General features: G+C 40.1%; 4 protein-coding genes and 1 long non-coding RNA gene across 9 annotated transcripts; 4 read left to right on the plus strand and 1 right to left on the minus strand.

The window, feature by feature from the left end:
• Positions 1 to 522: 522 nt before the first annotated feature.
• LOC123469812 lies at positions 523 to 1670 on the minus strand. Its single transcript, XR_006643175.1, has 2 exons — positions 1535 to 1670; positions 523 to 1473 (listed from the first exon to the last, which is right to left on the minus strand). It is a non-coding gene; the product is annotated as an uncharacterized LOC123469812 (long non-coding RNA).
• Positions 1587 to 6339, plus strand: LOC116917099 (adhesion G protein-coupled receptor L3). The gene is made up of 16 exons (XM_032922468.2): positions 1587 to 1726; positions 1815 to 2045; positions 2355 to 2505; positions 2566 to 2643; positions 2711 to 2900; positions 2971 to 3512; positions 3574 to 3995; positions 4068 to 4251; positions 4316 to 4563; positions 4628 to 4710; positions 4767 to 5066; positions 5129 to 5250; positions 5312 to 5378; positions 5447 to 5743; positions 5834 to 5993; positions 6068 to 6339. The coding sequence occupies exons 1-15, from the start codon at positions 1684 to 1686 to the stop codon at positions 5990 to 5992; spliced, it is 3117 nt and encodes a 1038-aa protein (XP_032778359.2). The 5' UTR covers positions 1587 to 1683; the 3' UTR covers position 5993; positions 6068 to 6339.
• Positions 6340 to 6487: 148 nt separating this feature from the next.
• Positions 6488 to 12584, plus strand: LOC116917100 (adhesion G protein-coupled receptor L3). Its single transcript, XM_045169141.1, has 17 exons — positions 6488 to 6762; positions 7094 to 7327; positions 7767 to 7875; positions 7995 to 8240; positions 8669 to 8816; positions 8896 to 8973; positions 9038 to 9227; positions 9305 to 9852; positions 9922 to 10349; positions 10413 to 10596; positions 10675 to 10922; positions 10985 to 11064; positions 11139 to 11438; positions 11503 to 11624; positions 11706 to 11772; positions 11852 to 12148; positions 12234 to 12584. The coding sequence occupies exons 3-17, from the start codon at positions 7827 to 7829 to the stop codon at positions 12405 to 12407; spliced, it is 3159 nt and encodes a 1052-aa protein (XP_045025076.1). The 5' UTR covers positions 6488 to 6762; positions 7094 to 7327; positions 7767 to 7826; the 3' UTR covers positions 12408 to 12584.
• Positions 12585 to 13108: 524 nt separating this feature from the next.
• LOC116917101 (OTU domain-containing protein 7B) lies at positions 13109 to 17898 on the plus strand. 5 transcript variants are annotated; one of them, XM_045169142.1, is made up of 9 exons: positions 13109 to 13448; positions 13556 to 13912; positions 14146 to 14296; positions 14354 to 14536; positions 14595 to 14765; positions 14820 to 14947; positions 15014 to 15262; positions 15416 to 15611; positions 15693 to 17898. In XM_045169142.1, the coding sequence occupies exons 3-9, from the start codon at positions 14149 to 14151 to the stop codon at positions 17210 to 17212; spliced, it is 2595 nt and encodes an 864-aa protein (XP_045025077.1). In that variant the 5' UTR covers positions 13109 to 13448; positions 13556 to 13912; positions 14146 to 14148; the 3' UTR covers positions 17213 to 17898. The 5 variants fall into 5 exon arrangements, with proteins under 5 accessions (XP_045025077.1, XP_045025080.1, XP_032778361.2 ...); XM_045169145.1 differs by lacking the exon at positions 13556 to 13912; XM_032922470.2 differs by lacking the exon at positions 13109 to 13448 and having other exon boundaries at positions 13459 to 13912.
• A 961-nt stretch (positions 17899 to 18859) lies between these two features.
• On the plus strand, positions 18860 to 21060 carry LOC116917153 (histidine--tRNA ligase, cytoplasmic). Its single transcript, XM_032922523.2, has 6 exons — positions 18860 to 19087; positions 19323 to 19763; positions 19831 to 20037; positions 20097 to 20391; positions 20470 to 20735; positions 20796 to 21060. The coding sequence occupies exons 1-6, from the start codon at positions 18995 to 18997 to the stop codon at positions 21006 to 21008; spliced, it is 1515 nt and encodes a 504-aa protein (XP_032778414.2). The 5' UTR covers positions 18860 to 18994; the 3' UTR covers positions 21009 to 21060.
• The last annotated feature ends 72 nt before the right edge of the window (positions 21061 to 21132 follow it).

The raw sequence follows: 21132 nt of genomic DNA on the forward strand, positions 1-21132 counted from the left end.
TTCAATTGTACGGAGCAACGATGTCGCGCTTTGCGATTCATAATTCGCGTTCAACCAGGCAGCTGCGTCTCTGGTATCTGCCTTTTTTTTTGCTGTCCTCGGCAACATTCCTTTCTATTACTCTTTTCGAGGTCTAGCATCGTCACCTCGACGGTGAGAACGAAGGATTCTTATTGGCTTATATTATTAGCCTGTGAAGAGACACGCAATCTTACGTGACATCATAAAATCATCGCCTTAATAGTGTAGCGGTTTGATCTATAAAACTTTTTACAATCTGCCTTGCAGCCCGAAGTCCATTTTGTGGAACGCAAATGACATTTTTTTATTGTTTTAACGAGAGACGGGGTACATCATTTGTAATTCCATTTGTAAATTGCGAGGAAAGCGAGTCATCAAAGTAGGCAGCAAAGAATAATCGATGGACGACAAAAAGGGGAAGAATCAGGTCGATTCAATTTATTACCAACCTCTTTTAAAATGATTATAAAGGAAAGAGAAGGACAAGATATGACATCGCAATCCTATTACAAGAGCACTTTTATTTTTAAGTATTCACGCAGAAAAAGTGAAAATGACGAACAAGTGAAAAACGACTACCGAACCACTCACGTCGGCCATTGACTTTATCGTTTTTTACAGATGCGTTTCAGACACGTGATCGAGCGATTTTCATACGTAAAACAATTTTTTTACAGTATATATTTTTTATTAGGGTTACCAGGCACGGTTTGTAGAAACTCATTACGGCCGGTAACCAAGAAACACAAAAACAAAAAACGTCATCATTTCTCTTGTGCGGATTGTTGACATCCGCTGACGGTTAAATCCACGTGATGACATCGTTAATCTCTTGTCGTCTCGTGCCTGAGACACTAGAGAAAAGAATGCAAAACAAAAGACGCAATTATGCACATAAAACAATTTATTTAACCAGTGCGGTAACATGTAGGCACACGTACAAGTCGCAGTGATTGATGTTGTCCAAAACGAACAGCAGTTCAGCAAGAAGTAGGTCAAATTTACACACACAAAGAGAGCAGTGCTGCTGTTTTTAGATGTAGAAAAGATCAAGGGACAGAACTGTGACTCCGGCAAATTGCTTTTGTTCGGACATTCGAAACTTGCTGAAGAGAACGTATTGAGGGAAAAATCACGTGCAAGGAGCATCAAAGATCATTTTGGTATGTACACGTATAACTTTCCTCGTGTAATTTTATATTTTTCCTAACTAAATGGAATTTTCTGGACAGTAAAGAAAATGGGTTGACCATTACATTCCAAGGAAAAGCCAACCAGCAGTGAAAAACTCGTTCATCCTATAGAGGTATGTTTTAAATCGAAATAAAATTGTGGTTCTTCGATTACGTCAAATGAAATTCGATTCGTCATAGGATGCCGATCGATTGCGCCACACGAGAGAAACCTCGAATGATATATTCCAAGGAAAGCTACCTGACATTTGGCGTCGGTCTAGTTCAAATAACCTCAAAAGTATTATCATTTAAATTGCTTTTTCTCTTTCTTTACGTACCTCACGATAAAATGCGTCTGATCTTTGCTGATTACAGCTAACGTAGACAGAAGACTTTAGTCGCGCAGGAAATGCCCCGGTTAAGAAGATAGTGTAACATAGTGCATAGCCGAACGCGGGTGATAAAGGACTATCGTGTCACGCAGAGAATGAATACAGTTCTCACGCTGCTTGTTGTTCTCTACTGGACGAGTAAGTTGATTTCGTAGGACAATACAAGTTTATTTAAACAGGAATAATACAAAATGTTATCAATTAACTTTGTAATTCAATCCGATAGCAACCAATTGCCAGGTCAGAGCCTCCAATTGCGTAACCGATTGTGCGTGGACAGCGCCCAGCGCTTGCAACAATTCGGAATCTTACTGCCCAGATGGAAATGACTGTTTGGTTGTGACTAAATCCATCAACTCATCATATGGGCTGGAGTTATCCGCCAGCTTCAATCGACAATTCCAGTGTCGAAGTCTCTTGGCCGAGACGGACGACAGCCATCCTTACGAATATGAAAGTATATTAGCATTTAAATATTCATTATCTTTCGGTTTCTTTTACTCCTAGGTTTTCGCACTGCGGTGCCCATAATTGCACATGGTTTCACATTTCTCGCTGGACATTTGTTTCATTACTTTTGTTATCATAAAAGAAAAGACTTGATAAGAAAACAATCCATGTTGTTTAGCGGTGACCTTACAACATTCTGCTTCTTTCGTAATAATTATAGAACGTAGTTTTTAAAAATAAGGGGCCCTGTATATCTTTGAATCATTTCTCAATCATACTAATGACAAACTAATACATTTTACTTTTTTTCCCTCAGACTCCTGGAACTGTGAGTTGCACAATCCTGTGAACGCATTTGTGACGATTCCGCTCCTGGGCAACAGCACCGAATCGTTAAGTATTTTTTATGCCGAGATGTGGAGCTGCCCCATTGGCGACAATGCTGTCATCCAATGCCCTTCGGGAAGGTATAGTATCTATTATACAATAATCCCAGCATTCAGAACTTTTTTTTTGTTTTATCCAAGATCGAAAATTGGCATGGAATATGGATGCCAGAATGTCGCTCAGCTGCTCCCAAATGTTTTCGCTCTCGTACGATTCTGGTAGGACAATTTCCACAAAGTGTTTGTGATATTTTAAGCTTTTAAAAATGAAAATGATTGAAATTAGGTGTCAGTTTAAAACTTCAGATTGCCAATTTGATTCGTCTCTCATCATGTCCCACGTTGGTCAATCAAACGTGACTCTTGCGCTACCTAAGCACTACGTCTTTGAATATGAAAGTGTAGCGATCGACAGCGAAGCCTTCGCGTGTGACCGTTCTTTTCAATCGGTTTTCGAACACGATTCTTGTTACAGGGTAATTTACTTCTATCGTTTTCACTGGAGATTAATTCTTCTAATTCTGTAATGGTAAACACGAAGTATAGCTGACACCAGTAAACCTCGAATGGAAAGAGGCGCGGTCGTATTGTCTTCAGCTTGGCGGTGATTTGGCTCATTTTACGAGCTCTATCGACTTTGCATCCATCTTGCGTAGCTTGGACAATTCTATTCCGTCGGAAATCACAGCCTCCTCAGCTATTCCTACCTGGTTCAAATTTTATACCTGGGACAACGAACAGCGAACACCGCAGCATTTTAGACAGTACCTGGACGGATTTCAATGCGCCGTGTACGAGGTCCAGCCTGGCGTTGGGCCTAATCCGCATTCGAGATGCAAAACCGGTACAAAAACGAAGAAAGTTCGTGGACTGTGTGTTCTACCTCCAGGGCTGATAGAAGATAATTTCAATTATGAACCGATTTCCTGCCCGATTAAATGCGGTGTCTCTGGATATCCATCAAACGTCTGCTGGGAAGGAGATGCCGATACAAAAGTGTATCAGGATTGTCCCAACGGGTTAACAGGGAACGCTAGCTGGACGTGTAATCTTGCTGGTCAGTGGATGACTCCAACTCCTGATCTAAGGTAAAATACGCAAAAACAAAGACAAGTTCAGAAATACTAATTAATGTTACTTGTCTTTTAGCAATTGCACAAATTCTGTGATTGAAGAATCCATCAGTCAAGCAAACAAAGAGATGGAAAACGGTGGAGATCCTAGCCAAGCATTGGGTACCCTCTCTAGTGTACTTAAGCAAAACGAGTTAGCTTCGGGCGACATTATTCAACTGGACCAGACGGTCCGTTTAGCTATCGACAAACAAACCCAACTCTTGGCTGCCAATTCAGATCCGAATTCGAAAGATAGCATTAGCAAAAATTTTACCAGTTCCGTTACTGACGTCAATAATGTGTTGCTGGGAAATGAATTGGCATTCTGGGGTTTGGAATCAAATGCCCGTAGCGAGGCTATCGATCAAGTACAAAAGAACATGGACGACACGTTATTCCTCTTGGCTAGCAATCTTCTTGAAAAAATATACAAAAATAATGATTATGAAAATATCGGTAATATTAAATTAAAAATCATTATTTTTAAATTGCGCCTTTTAATCAATTTGGATCCTAAATTGGCTACAGCCGTACAGGTGGAAAACAAACCGAAATCGGACTACAACAACGAAACGTATGTTTACGTATCAGGATTTAAAGACCAATTGATCCTTCCGGCAGGATTTCCTTATGCGACCAACGATCCAAAAACTCGTCTTTCTTTCACAACGTATCCCGCATTTCAAAATCTTCTCTATGGCGACACATTGGCGTAAGTGCCACCCTTCTTCACCAAACGATGACTTGGCATTCATTTGTATCCAATCCTATGTTAGCCAATTGTTTGAGGAGAATCGAACCAACTCTGACCCAATAAAGCAAGTCGTGGTATCGAAGGTGATGGGTGCTACACTGGGCGAACCGAACGGACATATCCACTTCGTCGACGGCAAAGTCGAAATTTTGCTCAGCACACTAAATCTCAATCTCTATGAAGTCGATCGGACAAGCGCAAGGTGTGCCTATTGGAACGTTTCAACGCAAGATTGGTCCTTTGATGGATGCGAAGTGGTAGAAACTAATGGTAAAATCGAAAATCTTCATTTACAAGCGAAAATGTATTAATCCAGTTTCGAACTTCTCCATAGACAAATCGAGCACTCGGTGCAGATGTAACCATTTGACAAACTTTGCTGTGGTCATGGACATCAACGGCGTCTTTCGAAACAAGGTACAGAAAATCTAATGGATTCATCGAATACTTAATGGAATTGGTTTCTTTTTAAGACTGTACCTGCCTTAGATTACATCACCATTATTGGTGAAAGCATTTCCATTGCTTGTCTGACATTGGCTCTGATCATATTCTACTGGGTGCGAACCCTACGCCGAGATTTCCGTTTCATGATTCATCGGAACTTGTGCATTAACCTGTTGATTGCCGAGATTCTCCTGCTGGCTGGGATTGACGCTACATCCAATCGGGATGTCTGTTTATCCATCGGCGTTTTCCTGCATCTATTTTTCTTGTGCGCTTTCAGCTGGATGTTTATCGAGGGCCTCTACATGTACTTTCTTATCACCAAGGTAATTGTTTTCTACATAATAAGGCAATCCGTTCCACGATTCTTATGGCTTGGTTGTCCCAGGTTTTTGACGGAAGCGGTTTAAAACGTTGGCAATATTACGCCATCGGCTATGGATTTCCCGTCTTAGTAGTGGCAATCACTCTGGCAGCAACTAATACCCAGGCTTACTCCAATTCCACTTAGTATGATGAGATAGACTCCCATTTTAGATCTAGCTCTTACGAAATATCAATTTCTCTCCAGTTGCTGGCTTAGTTATGAAAACGGAGCGATATGGGCCTTTGCGGGACCAGTGGCTGCTATTTTGTTGGTATGCGTTCTGTTTATCGCTGATATTATCAACTTTTAATTCATTGGCTATTTGGCCAAACTTTTCAGATGAATCTAGCCTTCTTGACGATAGCTCTCTCTGTCAGTTTTAAATCAAGACGTAACTTTGACGAAAAGAAAGAGAAGAAGCATAATTTTCGATGGATTTTCGGCACCATCTCGTTGACTTTTATTCTGGGCATTACTTGGTTCTTTGGCTTTTTGTTCTTTGGCCAAAGTAGCATGATATTTGCCTACATCTTCACCGTCTTGAATTCTCTGCAAGGATTGTTCATCTTCATCACGTTCTGTGTCCTCAACAAAAAAGTCCGCAAAGATTTACAGAGACAATTCGTCACTAGCCAGGTTTTTCTTTTTCAGTTCCTTTATTTCCCTGATTGTCGGTGAATTTGAACTTATTTTCGTTTATCTTTTTGGAAACATTTTATCGCACAGAGACTCCAACGAGTGGCGCTTTACTTTAACGTTACCTTAAGCGACTTGCACACCATTCCATCACAGAACAAAACGGGCACATACGACGTACGCCAGAGAAACACAGTTACAGCGACGGTCAGCCTTGAATCTAGTCCGTTTTCGCACAGACTGTCATAAGGTACTGGAAAGGAAATCACAAAAAAGTGCCAAGGGAAAAACACCTTTACCGATTTGCCAATTTATTTTTCTTAGGTCGGTATTGATGCTGCTATGTTTTCCCATGTGCTGCTCAGTCATTCAGTATCTGAAGCGCATTGTCCATTTACACAGGATTTTCATCATAATTTTTTTTTTACCTTTTCATGTGTATGTCATTTCCAAGAATATGTGTGTATTACGTATTCCTAATTTCCTATGTTGTTTGTAATGCTTTAAATCTCTTCCACAATCCGCTCTGCTTGTACCGCATTTTTTGCAATTAAATGAACCAAAGCGAAGACCTTTTTTTTGCTTTAAAATTAAAATTTCTTTTTATTCAGTATTTTTAGAGATCAAACTCGATGTGTTTTGGATGAAAGCAGATTTTTCAAGTGGAATTTAAAAAAACAAAAACAAGTTGCTTTCTTTGACGAGAAATGGTAAACTCGTGTTTCTATGATATCAGGTATCTTTATTACAAAGGAATTTTTAATCATTTTGAATGTGTAACAGAATTAAGCGAGCGTACGTGATAGAAGCAAAGAACGATTACAGCCTTGCTATGAAATGCCGAAAAAATGGGTTAATGAATTATTGCAAGCAAATTACGAAAGCAACCGTTAGTCTGAAATCCCATACAAATGAAAGTAGACTCTGTGTGCAAGATATCAGTTTATTCAATTTTTTTCATAGTCGTCTCCAGTGTTCTATATCCCATCGCAATCTTATTTACTTCTAGAGAACTACAAGTAGGTCGTAGGCTACAATCAAGTTTGGATTTTTAAAGCTTGATCCTTTTGTCTAGTTGCCATTTTGTAAATTTTTGGCCTACTGCTCGGCAAATTTGAGATTTTGGGTCTCAGTTGGATCGATTTCCTTTTCCACTTAAGAAATATGCTTTTGAGTGATTCATAGATGCTTTTAAAGACAAATCATTAACCATGCATGTTACGTTGCTAATAATGTCTGCATTTAAAATTTAAAAAAAATCCATTTACGAGAACAAATCTAAGGTTTTTTTAAAAAAGCTTTCTTCCTTAACATTTATAGAGAAGTAAAATTTGTACAATTTTCGAGTAGTTAAGGAAAAGGTTTACCAACCTGTTGCCATGAAGATGCAGACGACGGAATCTTAGCAAGTGGCACGCGTGTTCTCAAGTCTCAAGTCCTCTTCCAAGAAGTCATGAATCAAGGAAATGTAAAGCACCAAGATATCGGCAAACTCATGGAATTTATTTTAAATGAAGACAAAATGGACATTCAGCCCTTCCTGTGGAGTAGTAATGTAAAGCTGGAGACCTTTAGAAAGTCGGGGTAAGCACACATGTCCTCTTCTTATATTAGTTAGTAAGAAGAAAACATTTTGCGTATCATGGGCACGTGGGGCTTTCCACAGATTTCTCATAAGGCTGGTTTTCAAATGTTTTAAGCATCAGTTAAATAGTAAACAGATTTCTTTCCTATTTTTCCATGGTTAATAATTTTGCTGCAACTATTCTTTAAATTGCCGTCTTGTACTTTTATTCGTGGCCAATAAATAAGCCATATGATACATGTGGGACTGATAATTCAGATATCTCATACCATTCTTGACGTGGTAATTTATTCGACTGACAATTTTTCTAGCGTCGTTAAACGTGATAACAGACTCATAAAAATTGATAAAAATTAAGTTGATTGTCGGTCCATAAATACACACGATTGATATCCTTCTTCTGCCTATCGACCGTTGAATCCTTGTCACAATGCCTAGTTCGCAAACAGCAGTGTTCAGGTGAAGAAGGACATCGGAGTTTACGAACAAATAGCCGTTATGAACCGAGCTATAATTTTCGTAGTGTTTGTGTTCTTTCACAAGATAGGTAACTTTCCTTTTAATTTGTTTCAAGGTTACGAAATTTGCTAACCAGGCTTGAACCAAATGATTCTGGCTAGACCGTAACGTTGTTTTTTTACTAAGGAAGTATTCTTTCAATTCCAGGATGTTATTACCAAGTCAGAGCATCTAGTTGCGTTGCTACTGACGGTTCTTGTACATGGACAGAGCCAATCACCTGCAAAAGTCCGGAAACATTATGTACAGCGGAAGCCGAGTGCCTTGTTGTTACTAAATCCATCAATTCATCCTATCCGCTGGAATTGGCTGCTAACCAGCAGTTCCAATGTAGATGTCTATCTGGGAATTCAGGGAGCTGTAAACCATACCAGTTTGATACCACATTTTCCGGTAATTTCAACTTTTAATTAGCCCCTTAACGCAGCACCATTTTTGTTTTTGTTTTTGTTTTTGTTTGTTGGTTTTTTTTTTGTGTTTTTTTTTGGGGTGTGGGGGACATGGTCAAAGTAAATTATCCTAGAGATGATAGTGGGTGAGAAAAAGCAGCGGCAATCAACCCCCCCCTAGCAGTACGGTAATGCAAACACATCAATTACACGATAGGGGTCTACCTGTCACTATTTTATCTATTATTGTTAACTGGCAATTCAAAATGCTATCTCGGGGTGTTATAATATAATCTCGTGTGTTCCTTTTCCAACGTACCGTTTTACCAAGGTTCGCTGTTAACTCTCACTCAGAATTAGGATAACTGATTAAATGTCATTTTTTAAAAATGCTTTAATATCAAAATTTTTTACACTTTATTATGTCTTCAGTTCAGTTGAATTGCACAACGTTTAGTTCGACTAGCAACTCCGTAATTATTCCGGCCTCATCGTCGCCCAACTCGTCCACCATTGTTTACGCCGAAATGTGGAGATGCCCTGCCGAAGACGATACCATTATCCAGTGCTCGTCAGGAAGGTGAACAATACGAAAAATTGCATAACAGTTTTTTTTTTTCGGTATCGATAATTCATTTTTTTTTTCTCTGTTTATCCAGGGCAAGTATCAAAGACGAATATAAATGCAATGGGATTTCCCAGTTGCTTCCAAATGTATTGGCTCTAGTGCGTTTCTGGTAGGACGAGACTTTTCCGTATAACAAGAATTTTTCACCTTACCGTTTACCACATTTTAACTAGGTGCCAATATAAGCAAAAGGATTGTCGATTCGATTCATCGCTGATTCTTTCTCATACCGGGACACCGACAACTTCACCTTCACTCCCGTCGAATTTCGTTTTTGAATGGGAGAGAGGCACACGTAACGGAGCACAATTCGGTTGTGGCAATTCTTCTCTGTCCACGTTAGCGGGAGATTCTTGCTACAGGGTAAATAGAAGATTTATAACAAGAAAAAAAATTTACCTTTAAAAGTTTTAACTCAATAATGTTAACACAAAGTATAGCTGACACCAACAAACCTTGGATGGCAAAACGCTCGATCGTATTGTCTTCAGCTTGGCGGTGATTTGGCTCATTTCACTATTCAAATCGACTTTGCTTCCATTTTACGTCGTTTGGACAACTCTATTCCATCGAATATCACAGCATCAACAGCTATCCCCATCTGGTTCAAATGGTATATTTGGACCGGAGAACAGCGAACGCCGCAGCACTTTATGGAATATACCAACGCGTTCCAGTGCGCGGTTTACGACTTTTTGTTGCCTGACGACGGAATTAATCCACAGGCTGACTGCTATACTGGTACAAAGACGAAAAAAGTCCGTGGATTGTGTGTCTTATCGCCGAGCTTTCCATCGGAGAATTTCGAATACGAACAACTTTTCTGTCCGGCCAGATGTGGCGTAGCCGGATACCCACCAGATTTTTGTTGGGAGGAAACAATAGCTGATACCCAAGTTATCAAAAATTGTCCATCAAATTTCAAAGGTGAAGCAAGTTGGATTTGTGGTTCCGATGGTCAATGGGTGTCATCAAGTCCTGACCTCAGGTAAATTATTTTAAAAATGCCATACATTCTGTTTTTTATTTTATTTTGTTTTTCGTCGTTTTGGTTTAGCAAATGCTCTAACCCGGTTGTTGAAGATTCCATCAACCAAGCCAACAATGAGATTGTCAATGGCGACAATCCCAGCAGTTCACTGAATTCCCTTACCAGTGTAGTTAAAACAAATGAGTTAGCTTCAGGCAATGTTATTCAGCTACAGCAGACAGTCGTGTTAGCCATCAATAGACAAAGCGAGCTAATTACTGAAAATCCGGACCCCGTTTCACGAGAAGCTACAAGCAAAAATTTCACGAACTCTGTCATCGACCTCAACGATGTGATGATGAACAGTACCTCATCGTTTTGGGGTTTGGAAATCGATACTCGTACTGAAGTTATCAATCAGATACAAATGAACGTGGACGACACCTTAGTTCTTTTAGCTGAAAATCTTCTCGACAACATTTATTTGTACATGGGAGAAAGTTCTCAGAACTTAGGTAAACACAAAATTACATCATGTCGTTATTAAGATTTCTAATGTTTCGGTTCTATCGTTACAGCCATACAAGTGGAGAACATAGCAGAAGAAAACTACAATAACGAAACTTACACTTACATGGTAGGAAATAATGACCAACTGATCCTTCCGGCCGGGTATCTTTATGCAACCAACGATACAAATACCAGTCTCTCGTTTGCAACTTATTCAGCATTCCAGGATCTTCTGTATGGCGACACTTTGGCGTGAGTGGAGTAAACAATTGACCAACATTTTTCATTGTAATAAACATCCATTTGCTTTCCGCTCTTTTATACTGGCAGGCTATTGTTCGAAGAGAATCAAACAGTTCCTGTGCCGATAAGACAAGTAGTGGTGTCGAAGACGATGGGTGCAACAATTGGTGAATCTAACGGATCTATCCAATTCGTTGATGGCAAGGTCGAAATTTTGCTCAGCACGTTGAATCGGAATCTTTATGAAGTTAATGCGACGAGTGCAACGTGTGCCTATTGGAACGCTTCGTTGCAAGATTGGTCGTTTGATGGATGTGAAGTGATCTATGCTAACGGTGAGCTATCATTCGCTCATCATCAGTCACTTGGCAGAAAATCAACTTGATTGTTTTAACAGATGAATCAACTAGATGCCAGTGCGATCACCTGACCAATTTTGCTGTTCTGATGGATATTAACGGCATTTTCCAAAACTCAGTATTAGATTCAAAGGATCGTCATAGTTGAAATTGTAGATATTAATCCAATCTGAAATTTTGACTGTTATTCAGACTATACTTGCTTTAGACTACATTACCGTTGTTGGCGAGAGCATTTCAATTGTTTGCTTGGCAATGGCTATCGTAGTTTTTTACTGGGTGCGAACTCTACAACGCGATTTCCGTTTTACCATTCATCGAAATTTATGCTGGAACTTATTGATTGCCGAAATTCTCTTGCTGGCTGGTGTTGATGCAACATATAATCCGGATCTCTGTCTATCAATCGGCGTCTTCCTGCATCTGTTTTTCTTGTGTGCATTCGGTTGGATGTTTATTGAGGGTCTTTACATGTATTTGCTTCTTGTTAAAGTAATTAGGACTAAATCTCTTATATGGAACCTTATATTGATAAAGTATTTTTTCGACATCGAAGGTTTTCCCGGGAAACGGATTAAAACTCTGGCAGTACTACATAATCGGTTATGGATCGCCCGTCTTGGTTGTGGCAATCACCTTGGCAGCAACTAGTACCGAAGCTTACAAGAACTCTTCATAGTAATTGAATTCTAAACTGCCTGCAACCGCGGCTTATTACATTTTTTGTGTACGCATTATTTTTCTTTTTTCCTTTTCCAGTTGCTGGCTGAGTTACGAAAACGGTGCAATATGGGCCTTTGCTGCACCAGTATTAGCAGTAATATTGGTATGCCTTTTTTTTTTTGTCTAAATGGACCAATTCCGAAAATATGCAAAAAATTGTCCTCTATTCGTTACCATTGCAGGTAAACAGCGTGTTCCTAATGGTGGCTCTCATGATTACCTTCAAAACAAGGCATAACGCGTCTGGAAATACAGACAACTATCGATGGGTCTTGGGTACTGTCTCTTTGACATTTATTCTGGGCATTACCTGGTTGTTCGGTTTCCTATTCTTCGGCCAAGAACCAGGCCAAGGCATCGTTTTTGCCTACATCTTTACAATCTTGAACTCGTTGCAAGGATTTTTTATTTTCATCTCATTTTGTTTTCTCAACAAACAAGTCCGCACTGACTTACATCGACAAATTGTCAATCATCCGGTTTGTAAAAGTTTTTATAGTTATCTACTGCTGATACGCACCCTGAAATTTAATGTCTTACACCTGTTTTCGCTTTGTTACACAGATATATCAGCGTCTGTCCGAGAACTTTCACTTTGACTGGAGCGACTTGAGGGCCAGACTAGCGCCAAACACTGGTCATTACAACGTAATGGGAAGAACAAATTCAACGTCGAACAGCAGTCAGTCGACTGTGCAATCCATCCAATTGCATTCGACGAATTCGTCTAGCTTTTAACGAGAAAAAAGCTCAAAAGCTAACTGAAAGAAATAAGTTTCATGTGATGATTATTAAATGTTCTATCGTGTATCTTCCATACTTTCAGAATCCAAGCTCCCCAACTACTTGAATTTAAAACGCCCATACAATATTATGAGTCTTAGGGTTTAGAATAAAATTTTCAGGAAATCTTTACTCATGTAACGGCTATTAACTTAGGGCCCGTCTAGGGTCGTCAGGTTGATGACGCTAGCGTATATTTAATGTGGTTGTCTCTTCATGATTTGTACCTGTCCGTCAGCCTACGCGATTGTTTTGCCCATCTTCCCACTCGTCTTTCTGCCTATCGAAGCGCTCTCTGACTCTGCTCGTCTGCCCACTCGCCGTCTCAGCCCGTCGACTCATTCACTCTTTCTGTCCGTCAATACGCTCCCTGACTCTGCCCGTTGACCCACTCGCTGGCTCTATCTTTCGACCGGATCATCGTCTTTGTCCGTCGATCACCTCATCGTATCTGTCCGTCGACCCACTCATAAGTTTCACAAAATATCCGTTACTTATTTAATGATTTTACTCTATGAAGACATCTAGCGAGAGAAAACAAAAGGTTTCGTTCTGGATTTCCATTGCACCGTCAAAATATAGTAATAGGTAGTAACAGAACAGTCTATGGGTCTAGTAGTAGTGTTACATGGTCACGCCTATTTCCCCCCGGCAGCCGGGGGGCGCTAATGTCAAAATGTGCTATTTCCCCCCGGCTGCCGGGGGGCGCTAGTGACAAAACTGTCTATTTCCCCCCGGCCAGTAGGGGCGTTGGTGTTTAAATAGCTATTGCACACCTGAATCAGTGAACACAATCAGGTGGATACTACGGGAAAATACAGTACAGTAGTTGTTACTTCAAGCAGAGTCAACACTGACCGCTGCTTCAAGTAAAAGAAAACGACCAGTAAAAAATAAAATTATGTAACAAGTCGCTTGCTTGCTTGTTATTTAATTTTATTTCACCTGATATTTTAATTTCAATAAAAAGCAGTACCCAGTACTAAGATAACAACTGTGAGTCAAATTTATTTGTGTTTCTTAATAGTAAAATACATTTGATTAGGATTTTAAGTAATACAGATTAGGTTTTAAATACACATTTAATTGGTCTGTCTGTGCAGCACAGGCTTCGCAAAGGGCACAGCGCCCTTTTTGCTGCCGGGGGGAAATAGACAATTTTGACACTAGCGCCCACCGGCTGCCGGGGGGAAATAGATTTTACCGTGTTACATATACACAACACTACGAATATGTAACTTACGATTGTTTGACTAGTGAAAGGGAAAATTGGGTCACTCAATCTATAGTTGAGGGCCGAAATAGCGCAGACAATCAACTAATTTTCAGGATACAGTTATGTGTGAGAAATGCACGCTTATTTCGATACTGTGTTTGCTTGTGTGTAAGTTTTCTTTATTTCCGTTACCTACGCTGGGGAACGAGAAACAGGATACATTTCTGAAACAACGTAAGCTCAGGTGTGTGTCGTTCACTCGTACGCATTATCCTATCTGGTTGTGACAAGTGGCCCGAAACTATTACTAACATCGTACAGGAAATGCATTGATAGTAACCAGCCTAGAAAGGAAACTGTGACACAACCTAATTTTAATTTATTTGTTTGCATAGGAACCTCAAAATATGTGATTTTTTTTTCATTTATTATGCATTGATAGGTGCTTAATTAGTAGATTTATATTTTATATTTTAGGTAATGCCTGTTAATCCAGTGGTTATACCTGTTTCCTTTGGAAATGGAACCACTAATCTGTCAGTTTCTTCTACAAGCGTGCCTACTAATGTTGGAACCATTAAACCCATCTTAACCAAAACCTCAGCAATTGATGTTTGTGATGAAGAAGGTAATGTTCTCTTTGTGTTTTCATTGACAGTGACTAAATCTTTGAAAAACACTTTAGCCAAAAAGCTGTCTCGTGGAATATCTCGTACAGCAGAAAATGCATGTGTTATCTCTCAAATCCGCAATGAGTTGTGTGCTTCACTTTCTGAAGTGGAAGAGCCTAGTTCTTTAAGCAGCCAATTCAATGCCTTAGAGACAAATGACTGCACCTTTACTCTCCCAGATCTTTCCACCCAGTCTGGTGAGTTGTAAATTAGAAATGTAAATGTAATGCTTGACTTAAACTTCTCCCTAAATAGATGAATTCCGGGCTTTCCTTGAAAATGAGTTGATTGACACATCCATGGCTGTGTCATTGCAGGAGGCTGTTCGCTTAAACTGGTGGACATGTTTAGGGGAAGGCTGCGAAAAGCTTTGGCCGCTATCAACGACGGGAGATGGCAATTGCCTGCTTCACGCCGCATCACTAGGTATTTCCACAATTTTCATTCTGTTTCAGAACAATCTGACTCTGTTGATCACAGGCATGTGGGGATTCCACGATCGTCTCCTTATCCTAAGAAAAGCCTTGTATAACTTTTTGACTATGGGAACATGTCGCCATGCATTGTGGCGAAGATGGAGATGGCAGAATGCTCGATCGAATCTACAAGTAATTTCACCCATATAAAATTAGTTTTGACATTACAGTAAAACATTGTGGCTGCATATTTGAAAGGCGGGATTGGATTTGCGCCTAAATGAGGATGAATGGCGACGTGAATGGGATAATATTCTGAAATTGGCCAGCTCTCAACCGCGGACGTCGGGTTCATCAACGCCTAGTGCAAGTGAAACAGAAGTCGATGGCCGCGGTGAATCCTTCAGCACCTCGAAAACTTACGAGTCACTGGAAGAAATACATGTTCTAGCATTAGCCCATGTTCTAAAGCGGCCTATTTTTGTCATCGCGGACACTGTTTTAAAGGTAGGCGTTAAACAGATTCGAATATTACTTTATGCACGCGTATTTTCAGCTGAGATACCAGCTGTTTCTTGTTATGTACCGGAGTCTCCATCGCTTAGTGGTTTGGCATATTTTTGTATTTATTTTTTTCTCTTCAATTTGTTTCATTTCTAGGACGTCAATGGAGAAGCTTTAGCGCCTATCCCTTTTGGTGGCATCTATCTTCCTCTAGAAATTGAACCTAGCGAATGCAGTCGGTCTCCTTTAATTTTGGCCTATGATGCAGCCCATTTTTCAGCTTTGGTTGCCATGACGCCCCAAAAGAAATTTTCGCCAACAACGTGTGAACAAGCTCTCGACCCCCCCGCCGGTAAATTCTAGTTAATCATTCAGCTTTGGTCAATAGTGTTTTAAACTTTTCGCTTATCAGATAATTTTTTTTAAATCGTAGTCATTCCTCTGGTGGATGTCGATCGTGAATTATTACCTATTCAGTTTGAGGTGGATCCGGGCGAGGGATGCGTTTGGAATCGGGACGAGTTCAATGAAGCAGTTGTTCAAAGGGTTGCCTTCACGCACGAAGATCGTCTTGCGTTGCTGAACCAATTTCTCGATTTAGTCGACATTCTGTGTCCGGCAGTCATTAAAAATACCAGTTCCAAAACTCCCAAAGTCAAAAATGATACCAAAACCAACGGCACTCTCAGTCGTCCCGCATACGACACCGAAGGATGGAATAGTGATGGGGAGTTCAATGGTCGACTCGGCCCGCCTGGTTACAAGGCACCAGGGAAACAGCTTCATAGTGTGGCCAAGCAATTTGGCAGTCTTGGACGTTCTGTTGGTCGCAAAATCAGAAGAAATTTGATTGATAATTTCACAGTTAAGCATCCGCAACCATCTTCAGCCCGGCTCAATAATGTACAGTGGGAATGTCCTGATTTCATACTTTGTGCCCGTCTACACACCGAGAAACACCATCCGTGCCTGGAACAGATGATCACAAACTATTTACAATCGGCTCGCCAACGGTTTGAACAACAACAGGCTGAACGTCAGCGCCAAACGCTAGTCTGGCAGCGCCGGAAGCAACACACTCTGGCCGAAATGGCCATCCAAGAGGGACCTAGCCCTTGCATTAATCCCAACTGCTCCATGTTTGGAACTGCCCTTACGAGCTACATGTGCACTGCTTGTTATGCAAAACAACTTGAACAAGAGGAAGAACGGGCCAAGAATCTGAAAGTAGCTACCAACAAATCTACTAATGGCAATCAAAATGCACTTTATGGTATAGGAAAATCAGTTTTCTATGCCCAGTCAGACAGTCAGTCTTACGCCGACGCCTCCAGTATTCCGGCACGGAGACCACCGAGTGGTCAAAATGGGACGCTCTATCTATCAAATTCCACCTTCTATGGTGATGCTGTTTCGTCCAGTAGCACATCTCCTTCTCCCAAAAAGGAAGAAAAGATAGTTTTCGAGAAGATAAGTCCTAGTATTTGCGACAAATTCAAGCATTCGATTCCTAACGTGTTAGAACCAGTTGGACAAACAATGACGCAAAGCTTACAAACTGTTACAAAAGTTAACGATCGAAACGGGTCAATCAAACTTACTAAAGAAATAATGGATTTGGGGCCGAACCATCCTGAAGAACAAGAAAGGCAGTCGCAGCCGATTCGTCCACCCAGAGCACAGCCATCAAATATTAAAAGTAGGGGACATTCATTAGTGGATGCCGAGGCACCACGGGCTTCTCCCGCTGTTGAGAAAGTGGCACAACAGCCTACGTCTCGACTACTATCTCATTATGAAAGCATCCGTAAACCGTGCAAATCAACTGGGTGTACTTCCTACGGATTGGCAAATACCCAGTGGTTTTGCGCCGATTGTTTTTTTATTCGCAAAAAAGCTGCCCTTGATCGGGAATCGATCCTTGAAGATCTGAAAGCTGCCCAAATGCAATAGCGAGAAACGCAAATTTGGCATTGAGTGTCTCAGCCCAACTCTGTTCATAATCTACTATTTGTCTCTACAGGGATACCGTTCCTTTTTTTAAAAAATTCCTTACAAATATTGGTAAATTTTAAAGAGAACTAGTAGCCAACGATTCAATTGATTGCCTTATTTTTCATGAATTAGCGTCAAGCACTTCCCGTTATCTCACGCTTTTGAAACGAATTTAAGCGAAAGAAATTTAAACGTAAAGTTGAATTGTCAGTGTATGGTTGTTAAGTATTTTTTCTTTGCGTGGCTTTGAGTGGACAGTGGTCGTTTTTGTGCCGTTGTTAGTCTCTCATAAAATTTGCTGAGTCAATATTTAGTCGTCACGTTCTTTTGTTGAGAATAATAGCTTTCTCTCTTTGGTCCAGTTTGTAATCTCCTAATCAAGTTTAATCTTTAATCGTATTCTTCGGTCCTTGGTAGATGAAGTTGCTTCCGTCACATTTAAATCTAGTTTGCTATTTTTAGGATACAACTCTCTCAATCGGGAAATGGTTGTTTCTCTTTTTTTACATCACTAAGATAATCGATCAAAGAACTTCATACCTTGCATTTATTTTGATGTAGCTAATGATATATTACTATATATACGTATATAAATAAAGTTATGTTAATCGTGATTGCTGTAATACACGACTTGCTCATACCAACATTTGCACTGCGAGATATTCGTTTGTACCAGTAATCGAGCACTTAAAATGAATACCTGGTATAGGTACTGCTACGCATGCGCGACAGTTCGTCAGCAGACGAACAATTGAAAGAGTGGAGTGGATGCGTCTAGCTCCATCCAGCCCAGATATTAGTAGAACCCGAAACATTGTTTTGACAAGTACTATCATTTTTATTTTGGTTGCAGGTTTTCACTAAATTACAAAGTAAGTCACGGGTTTAATCGTGTTAAATGTATGATTTTTTCCGATTCAAGTCTATTTCGGTGTCAGAAATGAAATTGTACTTTTAGAACTTTTAAAACACCGCATAACTTTAATTAACAATAGTTGACTTTTACTACTATCAGTATCTTGTTAACCATTTAAAGGAGAACAAAGCCCATTTTTTAGATTTCCGGAATTTCAACTTCCGGGTTTACTTCCGGTTTTAAAATGCCAAATAACTCCTTATTTGTAGGTCTATCAGAAAAAGATTCACATTTTCGTGAACCTCGTCAAATTTGGGGTCAACTCCATGTGTCAGCTCAAAATAAATTTGTTTAACGTTTTTGTTATGGGATCACTATCTCCGGAGATATTGGCTACTTCTGGTTACTTTCGGAAAATTTTCGAGACAATTTACAAAATAAGGTGTATTATTATAACAATTCAAATGGCTTTTCTTGCATGCATTAGGGTGTTGCAGCTTTTATTCCGTGTTTTTCTTGCTATCAACAGTACAGGCGGACCCTACGAGCAACGACAGTATTAGCTACACATGTTTAGCGCCTCGTCTTGCAACTAGTAGTTGATATTCTATTTAAATTTAAAACTTGAATCAACTGTCTGAGGTTAGTAAAGTTCAAGCACTAAAAAGCAAGAATTGTTTGATTTTTTCCCGCTCTTCTAGCAGGCAGTATATTCTTAAAAGTTTGGTTACTTGTTTAATAGATGGACCTAGTCTCTGCCAGCTGATGCAAGTACTCCGCGTGAGTTGCACGATTTTGTGAAATTACCGTTCAATTTTTACCCATCTAGACATTTTTAGAATAACTCCGAATCATTAAGCTATTAGTTAATCAACAATTCAATCATGGCAGATGCCGGTAAAAGTATTGCCGACCAAATAAAGGAGCAAGGGGAGATCGTTCGAAAACTCAAGGCGGAAAAAGCCGGTATTGACAAGGTATAAATAAATTTCCCTTGCTGATCCATCACTTTGTAAAATTAAAGAGAGTTCTTTTTTCGACAAATTCTCATCTTCGGATCTTCCACGCTCGTTTGGTGGTTGGTTAAACGTCGTCAGTTGCATAGTTTCGTTTCTTTATTTTCTTTCAGTCTGAAAAGTGTGATTGAAAATGAGACTTGTCAATTTGATGTGTGGTGCTTATCATAAACAATTCCGCTGCCTTTCTTCCAAGATCACAGAGGAAGTCTCCAAACTGCTAGCACTGAAAGCTCAGCAAGGAACTGACAAGGATGAAAAGGCTGGTGGCAAGTTCGTCCTTAAGACAGCTAAAGGAACTCGTGACTTCAACCCACGGCAGATGGTGATCAGACAGCAAGCTTTTGACAAAATCATTGCATGCTTCAAACGCCACGGTGCAGAGACTTTGGATACACCAGTTTTTGAACTGAAGGAAGTGCTTACTGGAAAATATGGTGAAGACTCTAAGCTGATTTATGACCTAGCAGACCAAGGAGGGGAGCTTCTTTCTCTTCGGTATGACTTGACCGTGCCGTTTGCCCGCTTTTTGGCCATGAATAAAGTTGGATCCATCAAACGGTACCAACTCGGTAAGGTGTACAGAAGAGACAATCCTGCCATGACCAAAGGACGATTCAGGGAGTTTTTCCAATGTGTAAGATGACTTTGACAAAATCGTTTTCTCCTCTAAAATGTACTTATTGTAATTTTACTTCTTCAAGGATTTTGATATTGCTGGTCCGACTGACCCTATGATTCCCGATGTCGAATGTGTTAGAGTTGTAACTGAAATACTTGATTCGCTTGATCTAAGTGAACATGTAGTCAAAATCAATCATCGTAAAATCTTGGATGGACTGTTTGAAGCTTGCGGTGTTCCTGAGACCCAATTTCGGGCTATATGTTCCTCAGTCGATAAACTTGACAAGGTGCGTTTCTGTTTTTACGTTCATAAATTCCAGAGGTGAAATAATTTCGTCTCATTTAGTCTCCTTGGGAAGACGTTCGTCGGGAGATGACGGACGAAAAAGGCTTAGATCCTGAAAAGGCTGATCAAATTGGTCAGTATGTTCTTCGCTCTGGCCAAGATGATTTAGTTGAGCAACTTTTGGCCGATACGAAGTTGTGTTCTTCCAAATCAGCAGTAGAGGGTCTTGAGGCACTGAAGTTGTTTTTCCGATATGCTGAGCTTTACGGCGTAAAAAAGCGTGTCAAATTTGACATGAGTTTGGCCCGTGGATTGGACTACTACACTGGAATTATCTACGAGGCTGTGTTAACAAGTATTTTGTTTTAAAAAATTAACATAAATGAACTGATCTTCTAAAGCATTTTTTTTTTTTTCCTTTTTATACAAAAAGACCAAAATCCAGAGGAAGGCGTCGGCTCTATTGCGGGTGGCGGTCGTTACGACAATTTAGTAGCATTGTTTGATCCTAAAGCAAAAGCTGTCCCTTGTGTCGGAGTTTCCATAGGCATTGAGAGAATCCTTGCTATTCTGGAGAATCGTGAGGTTAACCTCAAAATGCGAACCGTCGAGACCCAAGTTTACGTTGCAGCCGCGCAAAAGAATCTGTTGGAGGACAGGATGAAAATTTGCACTGAACTTTGGGATATTGGAATAAAGGTAAGAAGATTTCTTTATTCAACTCCGTGTGATGTAATTCACTTTTTCGTATATTTGCAGACGGAAATGTCTTATAAGGCCAATCCAAAATTGCTCGGGCAGTTGCAGACTTGTGAGGAGCAAGGTATTCCCTGGGCAATCATTATTGGTCAGTCAGAATTGGAAAAAGGAGTGGTCAAACTGCGTCACGTCGTGTCTCGTCACGAAGAGGAAATTGAACGTACGAAATTGGCGGACGTATTGAAAGAAAAATTGAGTGCGCCAGTGTTTTGAAGGCAATTTGCAGTGCAAAGATATTGCATCTGAATAAAGATGTTTGAATCTATCAGTTCTGTAGCCTGATTAGCCAATCCCATCAAAAAGTTTGGCATTCGATTATGAGAAACTAATATTATTT

This window comes from Daphnia magna, linkage group LG2, assembly GCF_020631705.1.
Source record: "Daphnia magna isolate NIES linkage group LG2, ASM2063170v1.1, whole genome shotgun sequence".
NCBI lineage: Eukaryota > Metazoa > Arthropoda > Branchiopoda > Diplostraca > Daphniidae > Daphnia > Daphnia magna.